This window comes from Calonectris borealis, chromosome 17 (assembly GCF_964195595.1).
Source record: "Calonectris borealis chromosome 17, bCalBor7.hap1.2, whole genome shotgun sequence".
NCBI classification, from domain to species: domain Eukaryota; kingdom Metazoa; phylum Chordata; class Aves; order Procellariiformes; family Procellariidae; genus Calonectris; species Calonectris borealis.
The window spans coordinates 9,310,222-9,333,824 of record NC_134328.1 but is presented as its reverse complement, the minus strand read 5'-3'; the positions used below and the strand labels follow the sequence as shown (position 1 = coordinate 9,333,824).

Genomic DNA, 23,603 nt, shown 5'->3' with positions numbered 1-23,603 from the left:
GGTACTTACCAAACTGAACTCTACAGTTACTGAATTCGCTATTACATTCTAGATGAATGCATGTACAAATTTTCTGTGGAAGGTAAGTTGTGCTTCTGACATACTGCAGAATGAATAATAGGTGATTATTCCCAACCCAGCTTTACCACTCCGTAATAATAGTAAATATTGAAAGTAAATATTAAAAGTTAAAGTAGCATTCCTGGAATACATAACCATATCAGAATCTAGTCAAAAGTCATATAGTCCAAATGTGTATTTTATAACTTTTTATTAACATGGCAGCTGATTTGATTGATGTAAAGAAAGAAATTGGAACAAATTATTTTGTGGGAGCAAAGACAGTGCTCATGGGTTAATGTATTTATTTTGAGGTGGCCGCAAATAAAATTTAGTGGCTAGATAGGAAATTTATTGGGGTGGGGTTTTTTGTTTGGTGGTTGTTTTTTTGTGGTTTTGTTTTTGGTTTTGTTTTTTTTTTTTTCCCCCCCAGAAAGGGGAAGTTGTCTTTGCTCCACCACTTGAAGTTGGTTTGAGAGACAAAATTTTATATGTGAGGAATGAACAAAACAGTATTAGACATGATGAGGATCATAGTCTTAAGTCTGTAGGACATGGCTGCCAGGAGAGAGGCAGTGAATAGCTATAGGGCTGCAATTGATCAGCTGATTAGTGTGGTCCACAGGTGTCATTTGATCTGCTTTATCTGCATGGGCAAAGATGGGGTATTTTTTAAATTACTAGTTCAGCTGAGTTTGTATATTAATAATGCAATGTTTTAAGATGCATGTAACATACTTGTTTAAAAAAAGGTAACAGCTGACTATGTTGGCCTGCATCTAAACAAGCACTACAGTATTTTTGATTATATTAAATTAAGATCTGTTCTATGCTTAGATTTTTTTTTTAATATGTTGGGTATGTTTTTTATGAACATAATTGTAACAGTATAATTGTTAATGTGGAGGTAGTCCTGCTCATATAAATAAGTATGTTGATACAAGTGTGTGTTTCCTAATAATAGTATAAGCTATGGAGATGAGAATAAAAGGTACTGGTTTAAGGATAATGTAATGTAAATGTCTGTATGCATGGGAAGAAAAAGAACTTCTGATTATGTTAATTAAGTTTAAAAAAAAATCCTATACCTTCTGTATATGTAGAAGGTTTGTTTTGACTTACCTGACACATTTTGGGAAGAATGCCCTTGCTTTCCTAGTCAGGATCGCCAAATTGACCTGTTCATTTTGAGCTTTCAGGAAGTACCTAGATCTGGTGTAAAAAACAAATACATGTTCTAGATTTGAATAAAGACATTTTTAGAGAGGGTGTAACTCTTATTTATCTACCTGAGGACCGTATGCCTCAAGGAAAAAACTACATTGTTCAGAGCTTCACTATAGCTAGCTGATGTTGAAATGCAAACATGAGGCTTGAATTTAGTGTCTCACCCTTATTTCACATTAGTGCTTTTGAATGTGTATGACGGTTGATGGTTTTGAATAAGAGTGGAATAAATACCATTTTTTCTGCAGTGAGTCACTTTCAGTTACCACCATTTATATCCTTACTTTTTTTTAAGGTGGCATTAAAGATGATTTGGATGAAAACTGGTACTGGCTGTTGGGTCCTAAACCTGTGTAGCTGACTCTATGAACACATCACACCTGCAGATCTTGGCTATCCAGATCACATGGCAGAATGTTTCATTTAAAATCTACTTCTCAAGTAGTATCTAAAACAATTTACAAGAAATAGAAATTAAGTAACTGTGTAAACAGCCTGTCCACTGAAGTAATACTCTTCAGCTCATCCAGTCCTTTAAGTGCAGGAAAGGGCATGCTCTCAAGCCTGGCTTCACTGTTTGATGTTTCTTCCCTACCCCCAGCTCCTCTTCTATCTTTCAGGCCTCAGCCTTCAGGCATTCTTTCTTTCACCCCTTTTTACCTCTTCTGTGTATTGATTTCTGATGCGGCTCTGGATCTGACAGTTCTTAGCTTGTGCTGCAGCTGGGCCAAAGAAGTTGTTAGTGATGCAGATTCATAGCAGCAACAGTAAGGGGGCAAAATGTCTCTTGAAATCTAAGTAGGCAAAATAATTGTCTTAAAATGCTTTCCCCCCTCTAAAAAGTCAAACTTAAGTTTGTGATCTTTTTGTTTTGTTTTGTTTCCCCATTCCCGCTGCTGCTGCTATGAAGCCTTTTGAATATCGAAGGTTCCTGAGTCAGACCGAAGACAGCAGTAGCTGAGGTGGATTAACGCTGGAATGTAGTCAGGGATTGGAACACTTGGGAGCTATGCTTAGACAGAAAGGGAAAGAGGTAAGAAATGTGAAGTGGTAAGACTGATTTTAAGCTCTTGTTTACAGACTTTACCCAATCATGTAATGCCAGCATTTGTGCATAGCGTGTATGAAGTGGTAAGGCAAAGGAAAAACAATTAGCATCAGCCTACTTCACAGACTATTTTTACACTTTAAATACTCAGACGCTAGCCAGTTGGCGAGATCCCTTCAATATCTAATGTATCTACTATCTGAGAAAACATCTATTGGCAGGGTTTTGGATGAGCTTGTATAAGTATTTGTATGCTCTCTTTTGTTTCGTTGATTTGTTCTGCCACTTATACCAGCATGCAAGCAATGCATTTTACTAGTTAGGACACACTAAGGGATGCAGTTTCACTATTTAAATATATCTGTGTCTGTGCTGCTACTGGAAGGGTGGTATGAGCCACGCTTCCTGCCACTTTACTTGTACCAGTCCTAGCACTTCTGTTTGGGTGAGAGAAGGAACTGCTCTCCCTGAAAACACTCCTTTTCGGTTGGATCAGGTCTCCGCTCTGGCTGTTGACACAGTGGTGATGTCAGGAAAACATGACACACAGAAGACAGGACTACCGTTTTTGCTTGCAGTCTAATCCGATTGCAGTTTCACAATCAGTGTAATCCAATCATAAATTACGTGTATATACGTGCTTTGTTCTTGCACATTTTACAGAGACTTCTGTGCCGCTTTGTTTAATTATCCAAATGTTTTTGTGAGCTTTGGATTGAAAATTTCAAGATGATTCTTGATTTAATTTAAATGGTAACCGCTAATTCATGAAACATGCTTATATTTCCAAAATAATTTTTATTCTGGGATTGTTCATGCTTAGCTACAATCTAGATGAGGATTATTTTGGAATTGTAAAGCATATTCATGCAGCCTTTTTTCCTGATCACTGAAGTGTGGATATCATGGTGTAAGCAAATAATATCCTTCGTGCTTCAATGATCTCCAGTCTCGATTTCAAATTTCAGCAAGATGTGCAGGCTTTATTACATTTCAAACTGAAATCTCTAAGAAATAGTCCTAAACAAGTGAGGCTATCATATTGAGTATGTATATTACATATTGATTTCACTGCACATATGTGGATGCATATAAACATTTATCTTTTGAGATCTTGAAAAGGTATTATTTAAGATGGCAGTAGGTGTGTAAGCCTACTTCTTGAGCTGCTAGTGCCTCAATTTAAAATTTCCTATACATTGAAGTATAGCATGCCCTAGAGAATGGATGCAATTTAAAACTGCTTTTCAGAATGCAGTAGAGATTGCCAGAATTGCTGTGTGTTTCATCATGCGTGTTCAAAAGATTCTTCTTTAGAAAACGTTCAAATTTAGCTAACAGCATTCTTTAACATACTTCAGCCTATGTCATCAAAATAAGAAAACCCAACAGAAATTGCCAGCAGAGTGCAAGGTAGCACATTATTCATTAAGAATAGAAATAAGGAGTTGTGGTTCCCAGAGCAATCGAAATTTGGCCATTTTGTGTTTTATATTGGGGCATAGAAATTACACAGTGTACAGAACTTTTACTACTAAACAAAAGTGGATAAGGAAATAGTTAATTCCCTTTCAGTTTTGCAGTTAGTGTACACACCCACCAGATGGAGCTTCTGGCACCAGTGGAAAATTCCAGAAATCGAGCAAGAATGAGAAGTGTGTGAATTAGAAGATCCGTGTCTGCTGGACTGCAGAAGATATTTTTTTAACCTTTAAATAAAAAATGAATGGAGAGTAAGACATATCAGCCTTACTGATTCCTTTCACTAGAACCGTCTTCCATAGAAGTTTTAGCTCTGATGGGAAGTTGGAGTTCTTAGTGCAAGAGTCACCAAGCTGAAGCTAGACAGTAAGCTCAAAAAAAAAAAAAAGAGAGAGAAAACAGGTTCATAAGTCCTTGCTGAAAATTGCATATAACCACTGAAACAGCATGTTAAGGTATTTAGCCTAAGACTTTCCTCCAAAGGATTTTAAGTGAGGTTTTTTTTAGTACCACAGTTTTTAGATGGACTTACCTCTTCTCTTGAAGGAATATTTACATAGGATGTCCAGAGAAGTGGTGTGAAACGGTCCTTTTTGTTTGACACACAACTTGAAATTTTTTTGGAGGTAGCTGATTTAATCTCTGAAGTGATTTTTAAATCCTTTTAAATTCTTTTTTTGACAAAGGGACATTTAAGAAATAGACTATTTGACTGTGAGGGGGAGTTGGGGTGGTTTCATGTGCACAGTGCTGCAAAAGTTTTACAATGCTTTGATCAGATAGCAAAACACATTTGTTGATCTCCTTCAGTTCCAATAATCTTAGTTTTAAGACAACATGTCAGGTTTTTCCAGAGGGTTTGATTTGGGCTTTCTGTTCACTTTATATCTTTCTAATGTGCCTAGTCCTGTTTTGGATATAGACACAAGTTGAAGGACCTTGGATATAGACACAAGTTAAAGGGCTTGGGGGCTTGTGGTCGCTGATGTGCTAGCTTGAGGTTGAATTTAAGTGCTGGGTCTAGCATGGCAGCTGTGCACACAGAATTACCTAGCTGGAGTTGAGAGGTGTTCGTTAGACAGAAGTTAGCTGAAGACCGTCATGTTACATGGGCAGAAGCTTGGTGTTGCAGATGGTTGAGCTGATAAGGCTGAGGAGGTGCTCTCTGTTTAAAATGTTGCCATGAGAAGAGAGCGCATGCTGTTACAAAACAGCCTCCATCCTGGGATTATAGCAGACTTGAAAAATGAGCCTTTGGTTGTCTGGCATTTCAGATGTGCTGTTTAAACTGCAAATCTCATTACCTTCACAGGAGATGTGAGTGCACAGCCCTCTGAAAACTAGGCCAGAAATGCTTAAATGAGGAGGAAAGAGAAGAGTGCAACAGAAGAAAGTGAAAATGCTTAATGTAAGCCAGTGATAGACATGTTGGGAGTAGACTCTATTCACTCAATGCAGGGAGGGGAGATATTTAATTGCAACTCTTGCCTTTTCAAGGAGGTTTTTGGTAGTTTACAGTTCTTCCAACTTCTCTGTTCTCCCTGATGGTTCTGCTCCTGGTGTTTTTGATTTGCTCACTCTTCCCTGAGATGCCTTTCTGCTTCCTGACTATCACTCTTCCTTGCTCAGCTGTCCTGGAATTGTCAGGTCCCAGAGTCCCAGCCTCCACCTTGCTGCAGGGACACACCATCGTTGTCCTCATGTGAATATAGAATATTATACACCATCATACTATGTAGCATCATTTAACCTGCATACGTGAGGAGGCTGCTTTTCTATTGCTGTGGGAACCATAGGTTAATTTTCTTACATATTTTTCTTGTATTTTAAGAGATTTCGCTCAATGTTGCACTAACAGCCTTTTTTGCAAATCTGTTTCATGGCTGGCTTTTTAGAGCATGCTATTAAATGCAGTTAGCTGGGCAAATCGTTAAAAGTAGAAATTACTTTAAATGCAGTTGGAATAGGGAGATAAAGAGCATGGTATCAAGAAACTAACAGTCTTGTTTCATTTCGTCCAGGAACATAACAGCTGCTGTCAGCTCTGATATATGCTACAACGTTGCGCTGTTATATGTAAACCAAGAACTTCTTCAACTTAAAATACTAGCAAAATAAGGGCTAAAATAAAAGAATTTTGGATTATATAAAGTCAGAAAAATGCCAGATGCTTGGTGATTCTTGTCAGCAACACAGTGCAGCGAAATGATACTCAGTCTTTTGGAGGCCCAGTATGGGATGAAGTACTGCCCTGTGCTCAGTTTTCGTATCTTTAGACTGATACACTAATTGTCACTGATCTGCTCTCAAGGCTGATCGGTCCTCGTCCAGCAGTGTGTTTTCTGCAATGAGGATTCAGTGGGAGAGAGGTGACTTGGACTTGATAGAGATACAGGAGCACAAATTCTACTTTCTAGTTAGAAAATAATTTGGTATGAAACAAATAACCCATTATCCTTACCTGTTTGAAGATATGGCTAGTGGTCTTGTTAAAGCATATGCAATATTCCGTTTTGCCTCAATGTGAAGTATTTTAAGAATTTTGTCTTTTTAAATTTCTTAGAACGTTTTAGTATCTTCTGTTGAAACCATACTTGCTGAAGAAAAACAATCTGTACTTTAAGCTGTGGATGTTCTGTCTGAATAATCAACAGAGATTAAAATCTAACAATTTTAAACAGTAAAAACCCTTATTACTTGGAAAAGTAATTATAAATGACTTGACAAATTTTGGTTTTATAAACTTTAGATTTGGTTGTTCCAGACTTCATGATACTAATGTTATGTCCTGTGTTTCCAGTCTGTTCAAGACTGAGTTTCTGTCCATGGGTGATGTGAGTTGAAGAGGTATCAGTCTTCTTACAGAAGCATAATCATTTACATGCCATTACCCAAAACGGTTTACTTCACATCCTCCTACTAGCAGCATTGTAACTGACAATCTTAATCTGAATACTTCCCAAATGAATGTATGTCCCTAGGGTTGTGGCTGACAGCCATGTCACCTGTTTGATCTCCCATGGTCTTGTAATTTAAGGTGGGACTGTGTTTGTATGGAAACCTTCTAGAAAAAATTACCTGTACAAGGAATGCTGTTGGTATTTTACTAAGTGTACCTCATCTATACAGGGTGCAGCTATGCTGCCGGTACTAATAGCTGAGATGAGGTGTAAACTAAGGTCCTAACCACTTTAGTCAAAAGGTTGTATGAAGTGTGAATAGGAGCATTCCTTTCTTGTATCCTGCTGGACTTCTGAGTTGGGTAACTTAATTGAAATCTGAGCACCAAAGTATTCCTCAGGTAGCATCACCCAGCGGAATCTGTTGTTTAAGCCACAAACCCGCTAAAACTTCCTGCAGCACTGTTAACTTGCTGGAGTGCACTCTACAGTAGCTCCGTGTCAGTAAAGGTACCGTAAATGTGGTTTATAATTAGCTTTGGAGTCCTTCGCAATGAAACGTACGTTATAAATGTAAGATTGCCCTTATTACATTTCTTATCTCTTGTCTTTAACACTTTGTTTTGTACAGCAGGATATGATCCTTCTTCTATGTCCGGGCTTTGGCCTCACACAGTAGGTGTAATATAATCGCTGAGGTGGGCGTTCTGGAAGGAGAATTATTTTTGGAGGCTTTTGCATGAAACTTGTCCAATGAGTCTGAGACGCCCAAGCACCATTAATTTTGGAGGTAAATGCCTCATAATATGTACTGAATAGATTGGGAAGAGTTAAGATTGTCATTTGGCAAAGTATGGGCAAAAAATAGTTGAAAGAATAGTTCTGACTGTTTACTTCTGACATTTGGACATTTTGAACTTAAAGGAACACCAACTTGAACTCTAGAAAAATTGGGGGGGTGGGGGCTTTGAGTTCCATCAGTCTGGCAGCTTCACTGCATATTAATTAGTTTCCTCATTTAAAATTTTTTCCCCTCTTTTGGTTTATTAAAACCAACAGAGGCAAAAATGAAAGATGATTTTGACTGCAAGAGAAATGACCAGACTGCCTGAAGTACTTTCTCATGCTGAAACAAACTGAGGACAAACCTGTGACTTGTGATATGGAAGTTCAAAGATGCATAATTTAAGTTGGATGTCCCTTTAAGTTATTCCTTGGATCTGACATTTCTTATTTGAATCTCAATTAAAATGTTTAATTTTGGAAATTCAACTGAAATGGTTTTTATTAAGATATTTTCTATCATTTGTCTATAAATTGGTCTGTCAAAGTGGGCTGGGATATGTGTAAAGGGAGGGGAGGGAATACTGTAGTTAACAACAATGAAAATATAAAAACGGGGGGGGGGGACAACAAAAAACAAATGAAAGAAAATATAACAAAAGAGTTTTTAAAAAATGACAGCTTTTCAATGTTAGTACTTGCCTTGGGCGGGGGGGGGAGGGAAGAATCATTTTGCATGAAATATGATTTACTTTAACATGCTATTGTTATTGGAATAAAATCAGGTTACTGATAAAATTATAAAGATAATGTATGTTTAAAAAGTTAATAAGTTAAGTTTGCTCTAGTCAACAACAGTAATGTAGTACTGGCACACAGCCGATAGAGAAATTAAAACTATTTTAAAGATTTACAGTGTCTGGGTTGCACTGATGATGTTGATCCTGGATTCTCATTGCTTTCTGATTTTAATGATAACTGTTATTGAGAAATATTTAATACTTAAAAACAGGCTGTCTAGTAGAGAGCTATCCTGCTTTTTAATGAAGTAATTTTTAGCATAATCTGAATTTTATGCACTAACTTGTTACCAAACTGCATGCATTTTTTTGATTATGCTGTTTGACTCTGCTGCAGCCCTTCCCTTTTAGTATTATTATGGATATTAAGAAATTTGGGGTTGAATTATTGCAATGAAAACCATGGGATCATGATACATACCTAACAAAGGCCATGGACTAGAGTAGTGGGTTTAAGTATGCGGGGGGGTATATTATGTAGGGGAAAGGAACAGCTTTTAGAATAAGGGTTTGAAACATTGCTTTTTCTATAGGAAAAAGATGGAGTATTGCATGCTGGGAACAAGTGCTTTCCATAAGGTAGCTAAATTTTAAAAGTACATTTGTTTCATTTTGTTTTAGGCTTTGCTTAAGTATTCTAATCTAGTAATTTTGTCCTTTCTGCAGTTTTCATTTTGATTAGACCTCTGCAAAACTCTCTTCTAAACAAAAATTCAAAAACAAACAAAAAAACCCAAACCTGGGCCACAACTGCAGTTTGACATTTCTGAAACATTGCTCAATGTGTACAGAAGCATATTTAAAGGATATTAGTAATAGTATAAATTCTTTCTGTGGTCTGTTTTGTTTTCCATGATTCCAAAATTGCAGATATTAACATCAGTAAAGGTAAAGATGTGAATGTGTTGGATAACTACAGAGAAATGACCAAAAGTAAAACAATTTGTTAAAAGGTAGTCTTCATTGACACCTTTTTAAAAACAAAACAAAACAAAAAAAAAAAACACAAAAAAAAAACAAAACCAAGAAGCCCCACTCATCAGGAATGCTGTCGACAGAAACTCCAAGTAAATAGTCACATTCTTTTTTCCTTTGTTCTTGTGAATAGCAAGACATAACATACTTGGAGGAAGTTTGAGTAGATGAGTCAGGACTTATTTCATTAACTGCAGTTAAATGTTTTGGCCAGGTTTCCCAAGGAAACAAAGCTTATACAATTTTTCAGATTGTGGCTTGTCTCCTAACCCCCACTCCCTCCTCCCAGCCAAGAAAAAAGTTGGCCATTTTCAAACAAATTTGGTAGAGATGGAGGTCTGAAAAGATAAATAAGCACCTTTAAGTTCCGTTAAATGTAGATCTCCAGTAAGAGAAGAAACTAAGGTTTGAACATTTGCAAGTTTCCTTCACAACTCTCCCATCAGCCTGTTCCTTCAATTGGATGCAGCAATGCCAAGTGGCTGCTAAAACTCTGTGGGAGGAGTTGTAAGAGGGAGGGGAAGGAAATCATACTGCTTAGGCCCGGGGTCTTAGGGGGTTGATTTTACATGTGCGCCAACTGCAGAGGTGCCAGTTAGCTGGTGTGCCCGGAGCTGAACATAGCAACTTGCCTGTCACTATCTAATGTGGAGCTAGCAGAGGGTTATGAAGGAAAGAGAAGCAGCAATAAATTATCTTGGCTTAGTATTTGAAGTATTCAACTCCAAAGGAGAGTTGTTAGTGGCTGACTGAGTGCATGTATAGTATATTATTCCATGGATACGATATTATTACAGGTACAGCAGCAGCTCATGATGCCCCGTAAAGCTTTTCTTTCCCAGAAAGAAAAGCAGGCTCGTGCCAGGGAAAGGGATATGTTAAAAAAGAGGAGGAGGCGACAAGACTATCTCAAAAGAAGCGTGGAGCCGCAGAAAAATGCAGAAACAATAAAATGGCACAGGGATGATGAGAAGAGGAGAGAAAATGAGCAAGTTAAGGACAAAGATATCAAGAAGCGGTGGAGACAGGATGAGAGAGAACGACGAAAGAATGTGGACGCTATGAATTGGCGCAGGGAAGATGAGAAGAGGGAAAATGAGCGAGGTAAGGACCAAGAAGGCCAAGAACCAGCAAAGAAAAGATGAGGAGGAGAGGGGGAAAGAACGACGAAAGGACGGACCTTTTGAAGCAGCCGAGGGATGATGAGGGGGAGAGGGGAGAAGAGAGTAAGAACAGTTCCATTTTATAAACGTGCAGAAATAACAGAAAATATTAGTATCTTTTAGTTTCATATTTATAGGAAATCTGCTTTAATGAATTATAGTTCTTACAGAGCTAATTATTTTAATAAGACAAGATTGATCTGAGTATAGATGTATACAAACTCAAAATTAAGTCACAGTGGGATAGAAAAGGCTGGGTTTACATGTTGCTTATGAAATTGTCTGTTTTGCACACATGCTCACACCTAATACTTTCTTCAACAGTACAGTTGATAATACTGTGTTTCAGATCACCAAAAAGTTCAGGTTTTCTCAGTCTTCATAATATGTGTAAATGACAGCATTAGGAAAGGAAGGGTCAACCAAACGTGCTCATAAAAGAAGGTAAAACTGATGTTTTATTTTATTCTTTTTAATAATGTGCCCAAGAGAGAGTTGTAATTGCATCCCCAGTTTTATTCTGAGGTGAATTATTTAACAAAAGTTGTATGGAAGTGTAAATTTCACAGAATGCTTTTAAGAAGCAGACAGTTCAAGAGATGCACATTTCTGTGTCATTAGAGCTAAGGTGTTGGCATCAAATCAATTGGCATCACATTTGATTTGATAAATTCAGCCAACACCTTGGCATCAAATGTGAAAAACTGACAAACACTAGATGTTTACATTACAGTAGGAAGACCCCTTCTAAAGTTGCATTTTTATTAAATTTTATGTAGGACTTTTTTATCTGGAGTTATAAAATGTTTTTTTTCGCAGTAGCCCTAAAACATGAGTTGCAGGCTTATGAACCAGCCATGGATTTATACTGGATGAGAGTCTAGTCCTTTGGAAGTCCTTCTAGTCCGATTTAGAAATTTGAGCCCTTAGAGTAAAAGGGGTGGTACCTTTGCAAACATGAAGGTAGTTTGCTCCCATCTTTACAGCTGGGGATGTTGCAGCCCTTCGTGGAAGACTGGGCTTTGTGGAAGACTGGGCTTCTTTGCCTGCAGGGTGTTCACAGTAAACATTGGGAGGAAGGGGCTGTCACACTTAACCTTGGGTGAAATAGTGCCTCTTCTAAACAGTAGTAAAGAACTAGCTACCTGGAAATGACAAACTGATTCAGTTGTCCGCATCTTTTGGATTTTCTGCATTTAACATATGTTTGTTTTAGGATTAGAGATCTACGCTTTTTTTTTTTTCCCATTTTTACTCCATAAAAGTGTTTTGGCACCCCTGTTTTGACTGATCAGTTATGATGAGGCAGCCTGGAAGGACATAGCCACACTAACAAAGAGAAGAGTTGTATAATTAAGACGTCTATTAACTCCTATGTGGCTGTGTACTGAATGTGGCTGAATAATTAATTTTATTACTCAACAAAACCAAAACAGTTAACATACTGAATATGCATAAAGCTTTTCTTTTTAGTGCTGATCCTTTCAACTGAGACAAAAAATAAACTTACAATATTTAAGGGGACGGGTGAGGGGTAAATGTTGCTTATTATGAGTAACTTTATATATTTCATTGTGAGAGGAAAATGCTCTCAAAATGAGTTACCAGCTTTCTACTTCTGTGTTCCTGTGAGGTTTTCATTGTAGGCCTGGGAATCATGGTAAATGCATCTAAGAAAAAATTGCTTCCAGGAGCCTCATTTTTATTTCTGTAACTTTTTTCTCTCTTCATTCCTAATTTTCACTCAATGCTCACTAGGAAAGTTTAATTTTGTAGTTTTTCTTTTCTTGATTGACTGCTGCTTCTAACTGGTCTCAGCTCTGTGAACCTAGATAAACTTAGAACTATGTTCATAAAATTTCCAAAGGAAGTAAGTGGAATAGCCAGATACTAACTTTCCAGTTATTCCTCTAGTATCATTAGCAATGTTGATATCATACTTTTTTTGTATGTTAAAAAAAAAAAAAAAACCCAAACCAAAATAGAAAAACCCCAACATGTATTCCACTGGCTTGGTTCCCCCAGTGGACAGGTACTTCAAAAGAATCCGTGGCCATTGTAAAGAGCATTAGGATACCTAGCCTACTCATACAGGTTTGAGATGCCTGAATAAGAATAAAATGCACTAGGGACTAGGGATTTTTTGTTTATAGCTTTTGGGGATTCCATAACTGTTTTTTACTTGCCATTTCACAGTGATGCTCTTTACAAACCTTGTTGAGTGAAGACATCTTCCTCAATGACATGTTTGGGGTCGCCTACAATTCTGTGCTTGCTGGTCATGGAATGCTTTCCTAGTGGTACAAACTGACAGTGGGGTAGTAAGGAAATGGTGTAATTTTCAGTCAAGCGTAAAGAGAAGAATATGTAGAGTAGGTTTTCTGGAAAACCTAGCCTGGTACTGTCTTGCTTCCTTTACACAGCAAGATTTTCCTCCAGATTATTTCTTTAGGTCTTTAAGCTATTTCTGGATGAAAAGCACCATTTTACTAACAAGACTGTGACATCAGAAATATATTATACTTGCTGCTTGTTAGAACTGTAACAAAGCTCAAACATGAAACAAGCATAGTAAGCACTCTGAATAACGTTGTCCAAAAATAAAAATAACATGATGAGGCAGATTTGGAATATTTGCTGAAGATTATATTTGAGAGAAAAAGGCTGTCTTAACTGATGCGTCTTTCCCAGATTCAGAACAGCATTGTTACCTTGTGGGTGCTTTGAAGCTGTACACTAGAAGATCCTCTATTTCATTGTTCTAGATAAAGTTGGCAGAGCTGAAACAGCCTAACATCAATTACTTGATGGTATCAAAGGTAGCAGGCTGCAAGGCAGCTCTTCTGGTGAGGTCCAAAATACAAAAGACCCACTGGAGAATTAAGATTTTAGTTACACTAAAATAGAAACAGCTTTTGGTGTCTAAAGACAGGTGGAAGTTTTCTCCTTTTTTATCACCTCTGATAATTTGACTGATACGGGTTTTTTGCTGTTTTTCCCTCTTTTGTTCCTTATCCTCTCTCTCCTGGGTGCATACCTTCCTGTAAGATCATAGTTCTCAAGTTGTGAATACAGTGTATTGTGTATGAGATCAGTACGTCCCTCATAAGGGAGGACTGTTTGCACTGAGAAAAATATGTAGCATAAGAAAATGTTAACTGTTGCAATATAGAACTCTAAAACAGACATGCAATATTGTATTTTACATGAATTAATTTTCCAAATAATTGCATAGTAATCTTTTTTAAACTTATCTTTTGACTCGGATTTCTAGGTGGTTCCAGTCCCTTAGTAACTGATACGTTAAAGGGCTGAACTGCATGGCCATGTTAACTTGAAGTGCTTGAAGCTGGTACAGCGAGGATAGTTTTATTTTTATTAAATACTAAAAGTGGTTTAAAAATCACTTAGAGTAACATAACAGGAGGACGTGTCAGACTTCACATTCTGGATGTTTTTAGAATAGTGACTGCAATTGTTTCCAACTAGAATTTGAAGTGCTAGTAAGAGTAGCAAGTTGATGAAGAGGTAATTTGGAGTTGAAAGTCACTGCAAGTCTATCTAAATGCTAAAATCTGTTTTTAAAAAAAAAAGTTGTATGTTGAAGAATTGCGGGTTTGTTGAAACTTCTCTGTGACTCTGTGGTGGTTAATTTTAGGCTAGACCTTGCTTCCTTTCTGCTTTTTTGTCATGCCATAAAAATTAGAAGTCTTGCTTTCCTGTGTCTTAGGATATTTGCACTGTTAAGTTCCTAAAACTAAGTAGAAATTTTCTCTAGTAATGGGTTTGTCCCTCCTGTTCACTTGAATTATGTTTTTTCCTGAATATTGTTCACACTAGTGCTCCTGAGAGCATTTCAAGGTGTTACACAATTTTTTCACCCACTAGTATTTTCTTTTACCAACTATGGCTAACAAGGTTAGAAAATTGAGCAGAGAGAAAAAGCCCTTTTCTGTGAAGCAATACTAACCTTGAAGTGAGGTCCCTTTTTTATTACAGCAGTGAACCTGAGTTCTTTGAAAACACTGAAGAAGCCTTTGATTTTAAACGAGACAAATGTTGTTGCCTCTTTTGGCCTGCAGTTTTAGTTGCTTCCTAAAACTTGGACATAATTATTAATTTAAATCAATCGGCCTCTATTATGTCCTGGCCCATTCCCATTTCAGGATGTGATTCTATTGAGTGAACTGAACTGCTGGTTCCTGTAGACGTCTCAAATTTCATAAGTCTTTGTAGTCATTTTATGCCCTAATTTTGAGATTATAAGATGCACCTATCAGAACCGCACTTGAGATTAAATTCTTCCTTCCTGGGACTCTTACAGCCTGTTAAAAGCCAGAGACAGTGCTTGAGTTCTCCCAAACACAGTACCACGTACACACTTCTGAGTTCTGTGAAGTCTCTTACCTGTTGTTCCTCTGCTTACCTTGCAAATACTCCTTGCTTTTTCACAAAACCTTCGCTCCCGCCCCCTCTTCAGATTTTTGGATGAAGATCTGAGAATACTTCGTTCAGGCCTTTTTGTTAACGTGTGTGCGCTAGCTAGGCAACTTGTTTTAGCTTTTTGTTCATGCTTTGCATAGTGGCTGTTACCCAGAGCAGTGAAATAGTACTGCACGAAATTTGTCTAAAATAGGTCTTTGCATCTCCAAAATGTGCCTATGAAATTAAAACCGAAGTACAGTGTTTCTAATTTAGTAATGATATTTTGTTCTTTTATAGCTTGTCTTTTCTGCTTACATTTGGCTACTGAATTATTCTAGGAATCAGTACCTGTCTGTGGACTCGACCTTTATGCTAGGTACTGCATAAATACAGAGCAAAAGAAGGTTCCAAATATTTCTTACACAGTTAGTCTGCTTATTTTACCATATTTTTGTGACTGGTACAGTCAGACATTTTGTGTACAAGCACACTAAAGATGAGTGAGATCTTCTTATAAAATCAGTCTAATTTTTCAGATTTTCTTATAACTAGGTCAGTAATCCATTTTCTTAGGCATCTGAAGATACTACCTGGATACTTCTAGTAAGGACATTGTTGGTCTTGTTTTTAAGTAATCATTTATTCTCTCCACTCAGCACTTTAGTGTTGATTGGTGTGTAATTCAACTTAGGAACAAGGGCTTCCCAGTGTATTTGTAGGTGGGACCCAGGTCTAGAAGCAGGAAACAGAAGGGCAGGCACAAACGTAATTCTTACTATGTTTGTGGAATCATGAACTTGAAAATAACTGGTTGACTTAGAGACAGATCTCATTATTCCTGTTACTTAATGAGGATAAAAAATGCTCAGAATTATTTTTGCTAAACATATATGTGATCGTCTCTACTTATTCTTCTGTGAATGTGTGTACAGATGCACATTCCCTTACAAAGAAAAGTTCCATAATGTATTAAGTATCTAGGACTTGTGCAGGAATGAATAGGATAGAGTAGAACCATATAAGAAAATAATAAAAATTAGTTATGCCTTGGCTACTATAAAACACAATACATGGAAATACAGGATGTCTTGCTAACTAGAATCCTGGACTGGAATTATCATTGATTGAGTGGTATCATCTCAGGATAAATGAATTCCTCCTTTATTTAAAAAAAAAAAACCATGCTGATGAGCTTCTTTTGAAAGCTGCTTTGAGATCTCAGAGAGAAGTTCTGTATTGAGCCTATAATATTAGGTAAGTAGCATTTCTTTAACCATCAGGAATTGGTAACTATTTTACAGAAGGATCAGTTGATCTGTGACCCTTTATTATGGGCATCCTTCCCTGTGCGGGATGCTGGATGTAGTGATAGCTTCAGTGCAGATGAAAGCACTAGTGGGTTTTGTCAGTACTGGATGCTGCATTCCTTAGTATTGTGTTCTGTTAAAATAATTGCTTGGATCTAAGCTTCAGAGCAGTAAGAAGCAGCCCTGACAGTGAAGAAGAGATGTTCCACATGTCCTCTCTTAAACATCAACTTTTGGTCAGATAAAGGATACCTCATTTCAAGAATAGCATTGATATCTAAATGATGATTTGAGACGCTTAATCCCAACTGTTTTAATGTCCACACTCAAGGATGTGCCAGCAGTGTTGTGTATATTGCAATTATAATTTGAGTTACTTACTGTAAATAGAAATGAATGGAGATGCTAAAAGCTCTTTTTGTAGTCATAAACCATAACAATATCAGACTGTATCTGGCTCTCTGCTAATTATGATTAAATGGTCAAGTAACTTCCTAAGTATTTGCTTAAGAATTAGTTTTTTGTTAAGATTAGGTGAGTTGGATTCAGCTATCAAGCAGAATTTGCAAACTAAGATTGATCTTCAGTTTTCAGATGTGAAGATCTAATCATATCCTCTATTATGATGTGTTGTGATAGGAAGATCTTGATAATTTCTTGTCTTTAAGACTTGACTGTGAGGCAGGCAAAAGGGCAGAGGCAAGAAGATGATGCAGATGGAATAGAGATCTTGTTTTCAGGCAATCCTAAATAATTTGCTTTCTTTATCGCTTGGGTTTATATATATCATGGTCATAGTATATTTGGCACAGTATAGGTATATTAGACACATTAATTAAGAGAAAGCATTTGATTCTTCTGGTGAAGAAGTGGTGTTTAGTGGTGTTTTGTACTAAAATAAGCTATTTGTTAATAAGCATTATTTTGAGACTTGTGGCTGACTTTCAAGTTTACAAGTGATTATTGCCTAATGACAAACTCTGTATTGACTCCCGCTTTGTCCTGAGGAAAAAAAAAATGGTTTCTTTACAAGCAAAGTGAGTATATTCTTTAAGTGGAGACTTTGGTTTTAAAGAAAACAGCACAGCTTGCTAGAAGGTTTAAAATGTAATGTTTTCAGGCAGTGATGTTTCTACAGTTGGTATTAAGAACTTGGGTTATTCTGGAATAAAATTACTAGGACATTATCTCCTTGGATTTGAAGTTCACTTGAAAATATTCATTCAAATCCTGAACATACTCTCATATAATTTTTGATGAAAAAATTGAGCGTACAGGTAGCTACAAAGAAGCTACTGAAAGCATTACTTGAACCAGTGCAATACAGTGAGAGCAACGCTTACTCAGTTGCCTTTAGAGAAAAGGAATTAGTGGAGCCATGATTAAGTTCTTGGCTGCATTAATATTTTTCACTCTGGCTCTATGAACTGCAGCAGCAAGAACTTTTAATAAATTGATGTTCTCGACTTTAAAAAAAAAAAGATTATGCTGCGCTTTGAAAGCAAACTTGTGTTACTTGATTGTAACTTAGTGTTCAGAGCCATACTTCTCAATTCTGGTTAGGGAAGAGAGGGAATAGAATGTTAAGGAAGCATATTTTCTTTCCAATTTGTGATCTGTGTTTAAGGATATAAATCCACGCTGTGCACTATGTGGTATTTTTTGTTTTCCTATTAATGCAGTTCCAGTATCACACAAGTCAGATGTGTTTTAAGTCATGAAAAAAGTGACAGTGGGCTCAGCATTGAAAGCTATTTTATAGTGACTGGCCTAGGAGAAGAAACTGCAGGTTGGAGTTGCTTTTTCCATCTGGAAATGTTAAGCTTCACTTACTATTTCAACTACACATCAAAAATAGAGAAAATGTTACTACTTGGAAATTGCAAATAGGACACAACCTTACTAAACCATTTGCATTAATCAATAGGCTAGTTAGGAGTTGAAATTCTTAGGCAACAGCATTTTTTCCCATTAGTCTTTACCATCTTTTAAACTAATTTGTAACTAATACTTCACAAAATTGGCATTGCTGATCCTCAGCCCTGTTAAATATTTTCAATTATGATGTGGATAAATTCAGAATTTGAACAGAAAATCTGATAAGGGAACTGTAAGCTTGAATGCCGATTTCGATAAAAGAACTGATTTGCCTGAGTCAGTTTTCAAAGTAACAAGAAGTTGGAAACTCAGATTCAAACCTTATTTCTTAGTCCTTTATGAGGATTACAAATAATTCACTGGGCAGGCGTGAGTAGTATTCTGAAAGGATAACATGAATCACTCTTAATTACTTGAATGATCATATTCACTCTTGCATAGAGAGGGAGAATGTCTTAGGCCTGGATATTGTTTATAATTGCAGATTAAATATTTGATTATAAAGAGTACAGATGAGAATGGATACAGCATAAAAAAAGAGCAGTTCATGATTTCCCACACAAAGTCATTAGAGGCTTTAGAGGGAATAACTGAGAAGGGAGAGTAGTTTACTGCCATGATCTATTTAATCTCTGCCTTCTCTGAGATGGCAAAGAATGCCTGTAGAAGTGCTCTTCATAGCTTGATTGGGGTTTATATTGTGAGACTTGTAAGTGAATCTACCTATAAGGTATTTCACTAGAATGCTAATTCTCCGTATTTCTAAAGTGGGTTTGAGTTTCCTTAAAATGAAAGGTGCCAGATAAGATACAGAACATAGCTTCTTTTCATATGAACTTAATTCTAATTTTTTTCCAATTCTAATCCATTTCACTGAGACTAGAGTTAGCTGAAAAACCTCTACGGTCACAGAAATTAATATACTTGCATTTAGAGTTTTGTATGTGAAGAAATCAAGATGTTTTTCATTATACTAAATTCTTTTAACAAGTTTTACCTGGAGGAAATTAATACAGAACATTGAAATACTTTTTCTTCTGGCCTATGTTGTTTGAAAATTACTATCATTAATCACTTTGCATGACGTGTCTACGTAACTTCATTATTGCAAATACTATTACTGAGTAATTTGAAATCCCTGAGATGTATAGACAAGATCTAAACATTTTTTTCTTCCTTTGGTTTCCTAGTTTTTATATAGGGGTGTTAAAATGACACTATAATTGCTTCTGGTAATCTGTGACAGTGGCCAGCATGATACAAGTACCAAAATCCTTAATGCTCAGAGTTGCTTTGGTACTTCTGAAAATTTTTCTATAGATTTTTACATAAACTCAGGCTTATTTCCACTTGGTTTCTAATTTATAGTTGTGATATGAATCCTAAATGTCACGATAGCTTTCTGCTCTTACTCAGGAGCTATTTCTGAATTCATTGAATTTGAAGAGACTAGAGCCTAGCAACACGTGCTAGCAGCACTACTTGTAGGTTGTGAAGCTGATTGAAGTGGTTTGTGTTAGCACGGTTACATGCAGAGCTTTTCAGTTTTGTTTATTTCTGAAACTAAACAGTGTTGTTGGTAGCAATCATGGAATAGTAAGTTGTTAGTGACTGTCTTAAAGCATTACTTAGTAAGGTGGTAGGAGTATGAAAATAAAAAGGTTAGTGTGTAAACAGACAAGTAATAGTTTAAGGAGTATGCATGATAGTGTATATAGAAGGGTTGGTTTTGATCAGAGACACTCAGTTGTTGTAGTCACAACCTATATCCTTTGTACTTCGAGAAAATTTCTTAGTAAGCTTTTTGTAGCTTAGCAGGTGCCCTTGATCTTTATGCCCTTTATCATGATAAAATGGGCCAATTTTTGTCTAACTCAAGTATTTAATGGCTGCAAACTTCTGTTAACATTCTAGGCTTCTGCTTGAAAGTGTTAAAAAACACTTTCAAGCTTCTAACAAAAAACCCTCCACTTTTAGTTGATGTAGGTAGTCTTTGGCCTTACAGTGGATTGATTTGTTGATACGAATCAAACCTTTTATTGTTCAAACAAAGCAACATTTCTGAAATGGCTCATGGAAATATTAATGATAAAAAATGGACCTTTTATCTTCTGGGGTAATAGTCTTTATGCAACAGGCATTGGACCGTTAAAGCCTAGGGAACAAGATAACAACTCTGACACTTGCTATTTAAGAAGCTTCCTTCCCTTTTCTTTGAGAAAAGCCTACCTTTTTACTGCTGGCTCCACCCCCTCGCACTTCCAAAATAACTGTACGTTGTCAGGGACTTTCACGTTTCTGCCATTTTGCACCTTAAAGTGCAGATGAGTTGTTGATGATGGTTCTGTAGCTGAGCAAGCGCTTACCATAAGGATAGCAGCATGCAGACTGAGAATTCCTGTATACACAAAATAAGACTAGTTATTAGCATTTGGAAGAAATCTTAGTGGTAATGGTTGAACCTGGGAATCCACACATCTTAAAATTTTAGACGTTCTTTTAGCTGGAAAGCCCCAGTCATTAACAGACAGTTTAATTGGAATTAGCTATCTCCGTGTGGGGAACTGAAAGGGAGGGTTGTCTTGTAGGCTGAAAATACCCAGCTACACTTAGAGGTGTTAAGCCATCTCTTGTACTTTTTCCAGTGATTTGTATCTCTGAAGGGCTCTAACCAAGCTTTCAGGTCCCACCTTAATAAAAGAAGAATGTATGCTAAACAGCTTGTCATCCGTTTAAAGCTATAAATACAGTAAATGGAGGGAACAGTATTAATTCCTTATCCTACCTACAGTTGAATGCAAGAAGCATCTTTCTCACTGAAGATATACTATGAAATCTATTACAAGACTGACACAAACCTTGAAGCTCAACTTACCAATTTTCAAATCAGGATATGTATGCAGAAAAGATAAATGGAGTTTTTAAGTACTTCAGCATAGGGGGTAAATTTCATGTAAATACAAACATTTTTTTAAAAAAAAAAGTTACTTCCAGATGCAGCTCATTGCTCCTGCAATAGTTGTTACATCAGTTTGTTGGTTTTTTTAAGTGCTCTCTTAAGTTTGTCAATACCTAGATTTATGGCCAGCCTCATTTAAGAACAAATCAGACAGAAAATGTGGTAGTTTCTTAGTTAATGGTACAGCTCAGATACTGAGTTATATGGGAAAATGAGACAGAAAATTACTAACAATTGAAAGTGCAACACTCTATCAGACAAAACACGTTTGACTTAAACCTTTTCTCTTACTTTCTTTTTCAATAGAAACTATGTTCCAACTTCCTGTCAACAACCTTGGCAGTTTAAGAAAGGCCCGGAAAACTGTGAAAAAAATACTTAGTGACATTGGTTTGGAATACTGTAAAGAACATATAGAAGTAAGTATGATACCTCCCAAGTGCTGTAGTTAGAGTTGAAGTGCTCCAAAGTTAGTGGGACTCTGAGGTCTTTGGTGTATGACTTTTTTGGGTTTTTTCAGACCTGTTTCACAAAATGTTAAATTTTTACAGTGAATTTTGAAGGAATCCCCTGTATCCTGTTCCCACACCATAATCCTCTATTCTCATCAGCTTTTGGGATTCCATTTGAGCCTTGTTCAGGCGTTGCTACCCCTGCATTGCTTTTTAAGTTCTACAAAAGTAGGACTTAATTAATAACTTGAGCTAAAATCGTACGTGTAAACACTTTTTAGAAAGTTTAGTTGGAGACGAGATACACTTCAGGCTGTATGTCACTGACTTGATATATATCGAAGGTAGGTTGTCTTTTGTTGATGTTGGATTCTTAAAAATAGCACTTGCTAACTGAACATTTAGGAATGAAGCAAGAACGAAGTGCGGTATAGGATGTTCTTGGGGGACAGAAGAAGTGGAGGTTTTCATGAGGTGTTTGTCGGTGCCAACAGTAGGTCATCAAGTTAAAGAATCACTTCTGTACCTGTGTTAGTTCCTAGAAGGGAAGGGTATTTGTGCTACTCTTCTGGACAAAGTTCATATCTATCGTCTCAAAAGTGCAGCTTTCTCTCCTGGACACTAACCTCTGTACTGTCAATTCACACACTTTAACTCTTAGAGCAGTCAGCAAATTATGACCTGTTTGCTTTGGCTTTTCTGTTAGTGCCTCTTTAAAGAGCATTTAAGTGAGATGCCTTAGAGAAAGAAATGCCAGTCCTTCCTGGAAAATTTGGGGAGCAAGTATAATTTTTAAGCGTAAAATTCTGAACTGGGACAATTACTTTCAGTATTCATTTCAGTGGAACTACTATTTTTGAGTCCTTATGTGCTGCTGACTTATATCCAAAGATGAAATGCCAAAGTACTTCATAAGATTATTTTTTCAATAGGAATTTGGCTTCTTGGACATCATACATGTAGTCAAACTTTTAAAAATTTTATCTGAATTCCTGTGTGAAATTAAAGTAATAAAAAGCGCCCAAACCAATCAAACAAACAATAATACACCCCCCACACAAAAAAAAAAAAGAAAAAAAAACCAAACCAAAACACAAAACCAAAGACCACCACACAAAAAAACCCCACCCAAACAAACATCAGAGTTATGGTAAAGTGTCTGTATGATCCTAAATGTTTAGCACTAGCCTGGGAATACTTTTCTCCACGACTGCTTTTGAAAATGGGGCAGGTATGTAATCACAGTCTTGGCTTAATTAGGAGGATAAGTACTGAAAATAGTTTTTCAGGTGTTTTATGATACTGAGACTATTCACAACTCTTCACCTCCAAAGAGGTGTATCTTAAATACCCACACTTCCTTGAATTAATAATGTCTACTATTTGCCAGCAGCACTTGAGAGGACTGCATGGATGCTTACAAGAGTTGCTTAACGGAGCAGTTGGTCTTTGGTTTTGATTCTCTGTACTCTCTTCCCGTCTTCCCCTTCTCCAGGATTTTAAGCAGTTTGAACCTAATGACTTTTATTTGAAAAACACTACATGGGAAGATGTAGGATTGTGGGACCCATCGCTTACAAAAAATCAGGTTGGTAATAGTTTATGTTGACACATCTGATTCTGAAGATGGTTCATACTAAAGGGTGTTTCAAAAATATGCCCAGATCTTTTCCTGCAGTTTCACCCATGGATCTTCATTTGTCATCAGTTTAAGGGATAGCAAGAAGCTGCACTTTTTTTTTCTTTTTTTAAAGTAGTAATCCTGGTCTTTATCGTAGTAGTATGGATAGCCAAATACTGGAGAACTGATCGGTCAAGAAATCTCACTCACCCTTTGACAACTGCCTATTAAGAGCCCATCTGTTTTCAAGCTGAGCACAATTTCACTGTCCTTCTGGTCCAAAGAGCAACAATTTTATACAGTTCGTGATAAGTTTTTTTACCTTTCCTTAAATGTTTCATTGTCTGTTTTCATCATTTCAGAAAAAGTTTAAATGAACACATCTAACTGCTGCTCTGTCCGCTACTGTTGTAGCTCTGTTAGCTGTCTGCCACATCTGAAGATTCTCATAATCTGACTATGTCCAAGATCTGGTTTAGGCCTATCTAGTTCTGTACAGCAGAATGAAGTGACGCTGGAAGTC

The 23,603-nt window shown here is 36.8% G+C and overlaps 1 protein-coding gene across 18 annotated transcripts in view; it reads left to right on the top strand.

Annotated features, from left to right (window-relative positions):
* ADNP (activity dependent neuroprotector homeobox) overlaps positions 1–23,603 on the top strand; it is a 32,662-nt gene that overhangs the window by 3,458 nt on the left and 5,601 nt on the right. For 5 of the 18 annotated variants that reach the window (XM_075166520.1, XM_075166516.1, XM_075166518.1 and 2 more), the window contains 5 exons: positions 7,349–7,507; positions 8,834–8,879; positions 10,073–10,379; positions 21,314–21,426; positions 22,955–23,047. In XM_075166520.1, coding sequence (XP_075022621.1) covers positions 8,841–8,879; positions 10,073–10,379; positions 21,314–21,426; positions 22,955–23,047 — 552 coding nt within the window. In that variant the 5' untranslated portion in view covers positions 7,349–7,507; positions 8,834–8,840. The other 13 variants (XM_075166521.1, XM_075166517.1, XM_075166526.1 and 10 more) reach the window with 11 other exon arrangements.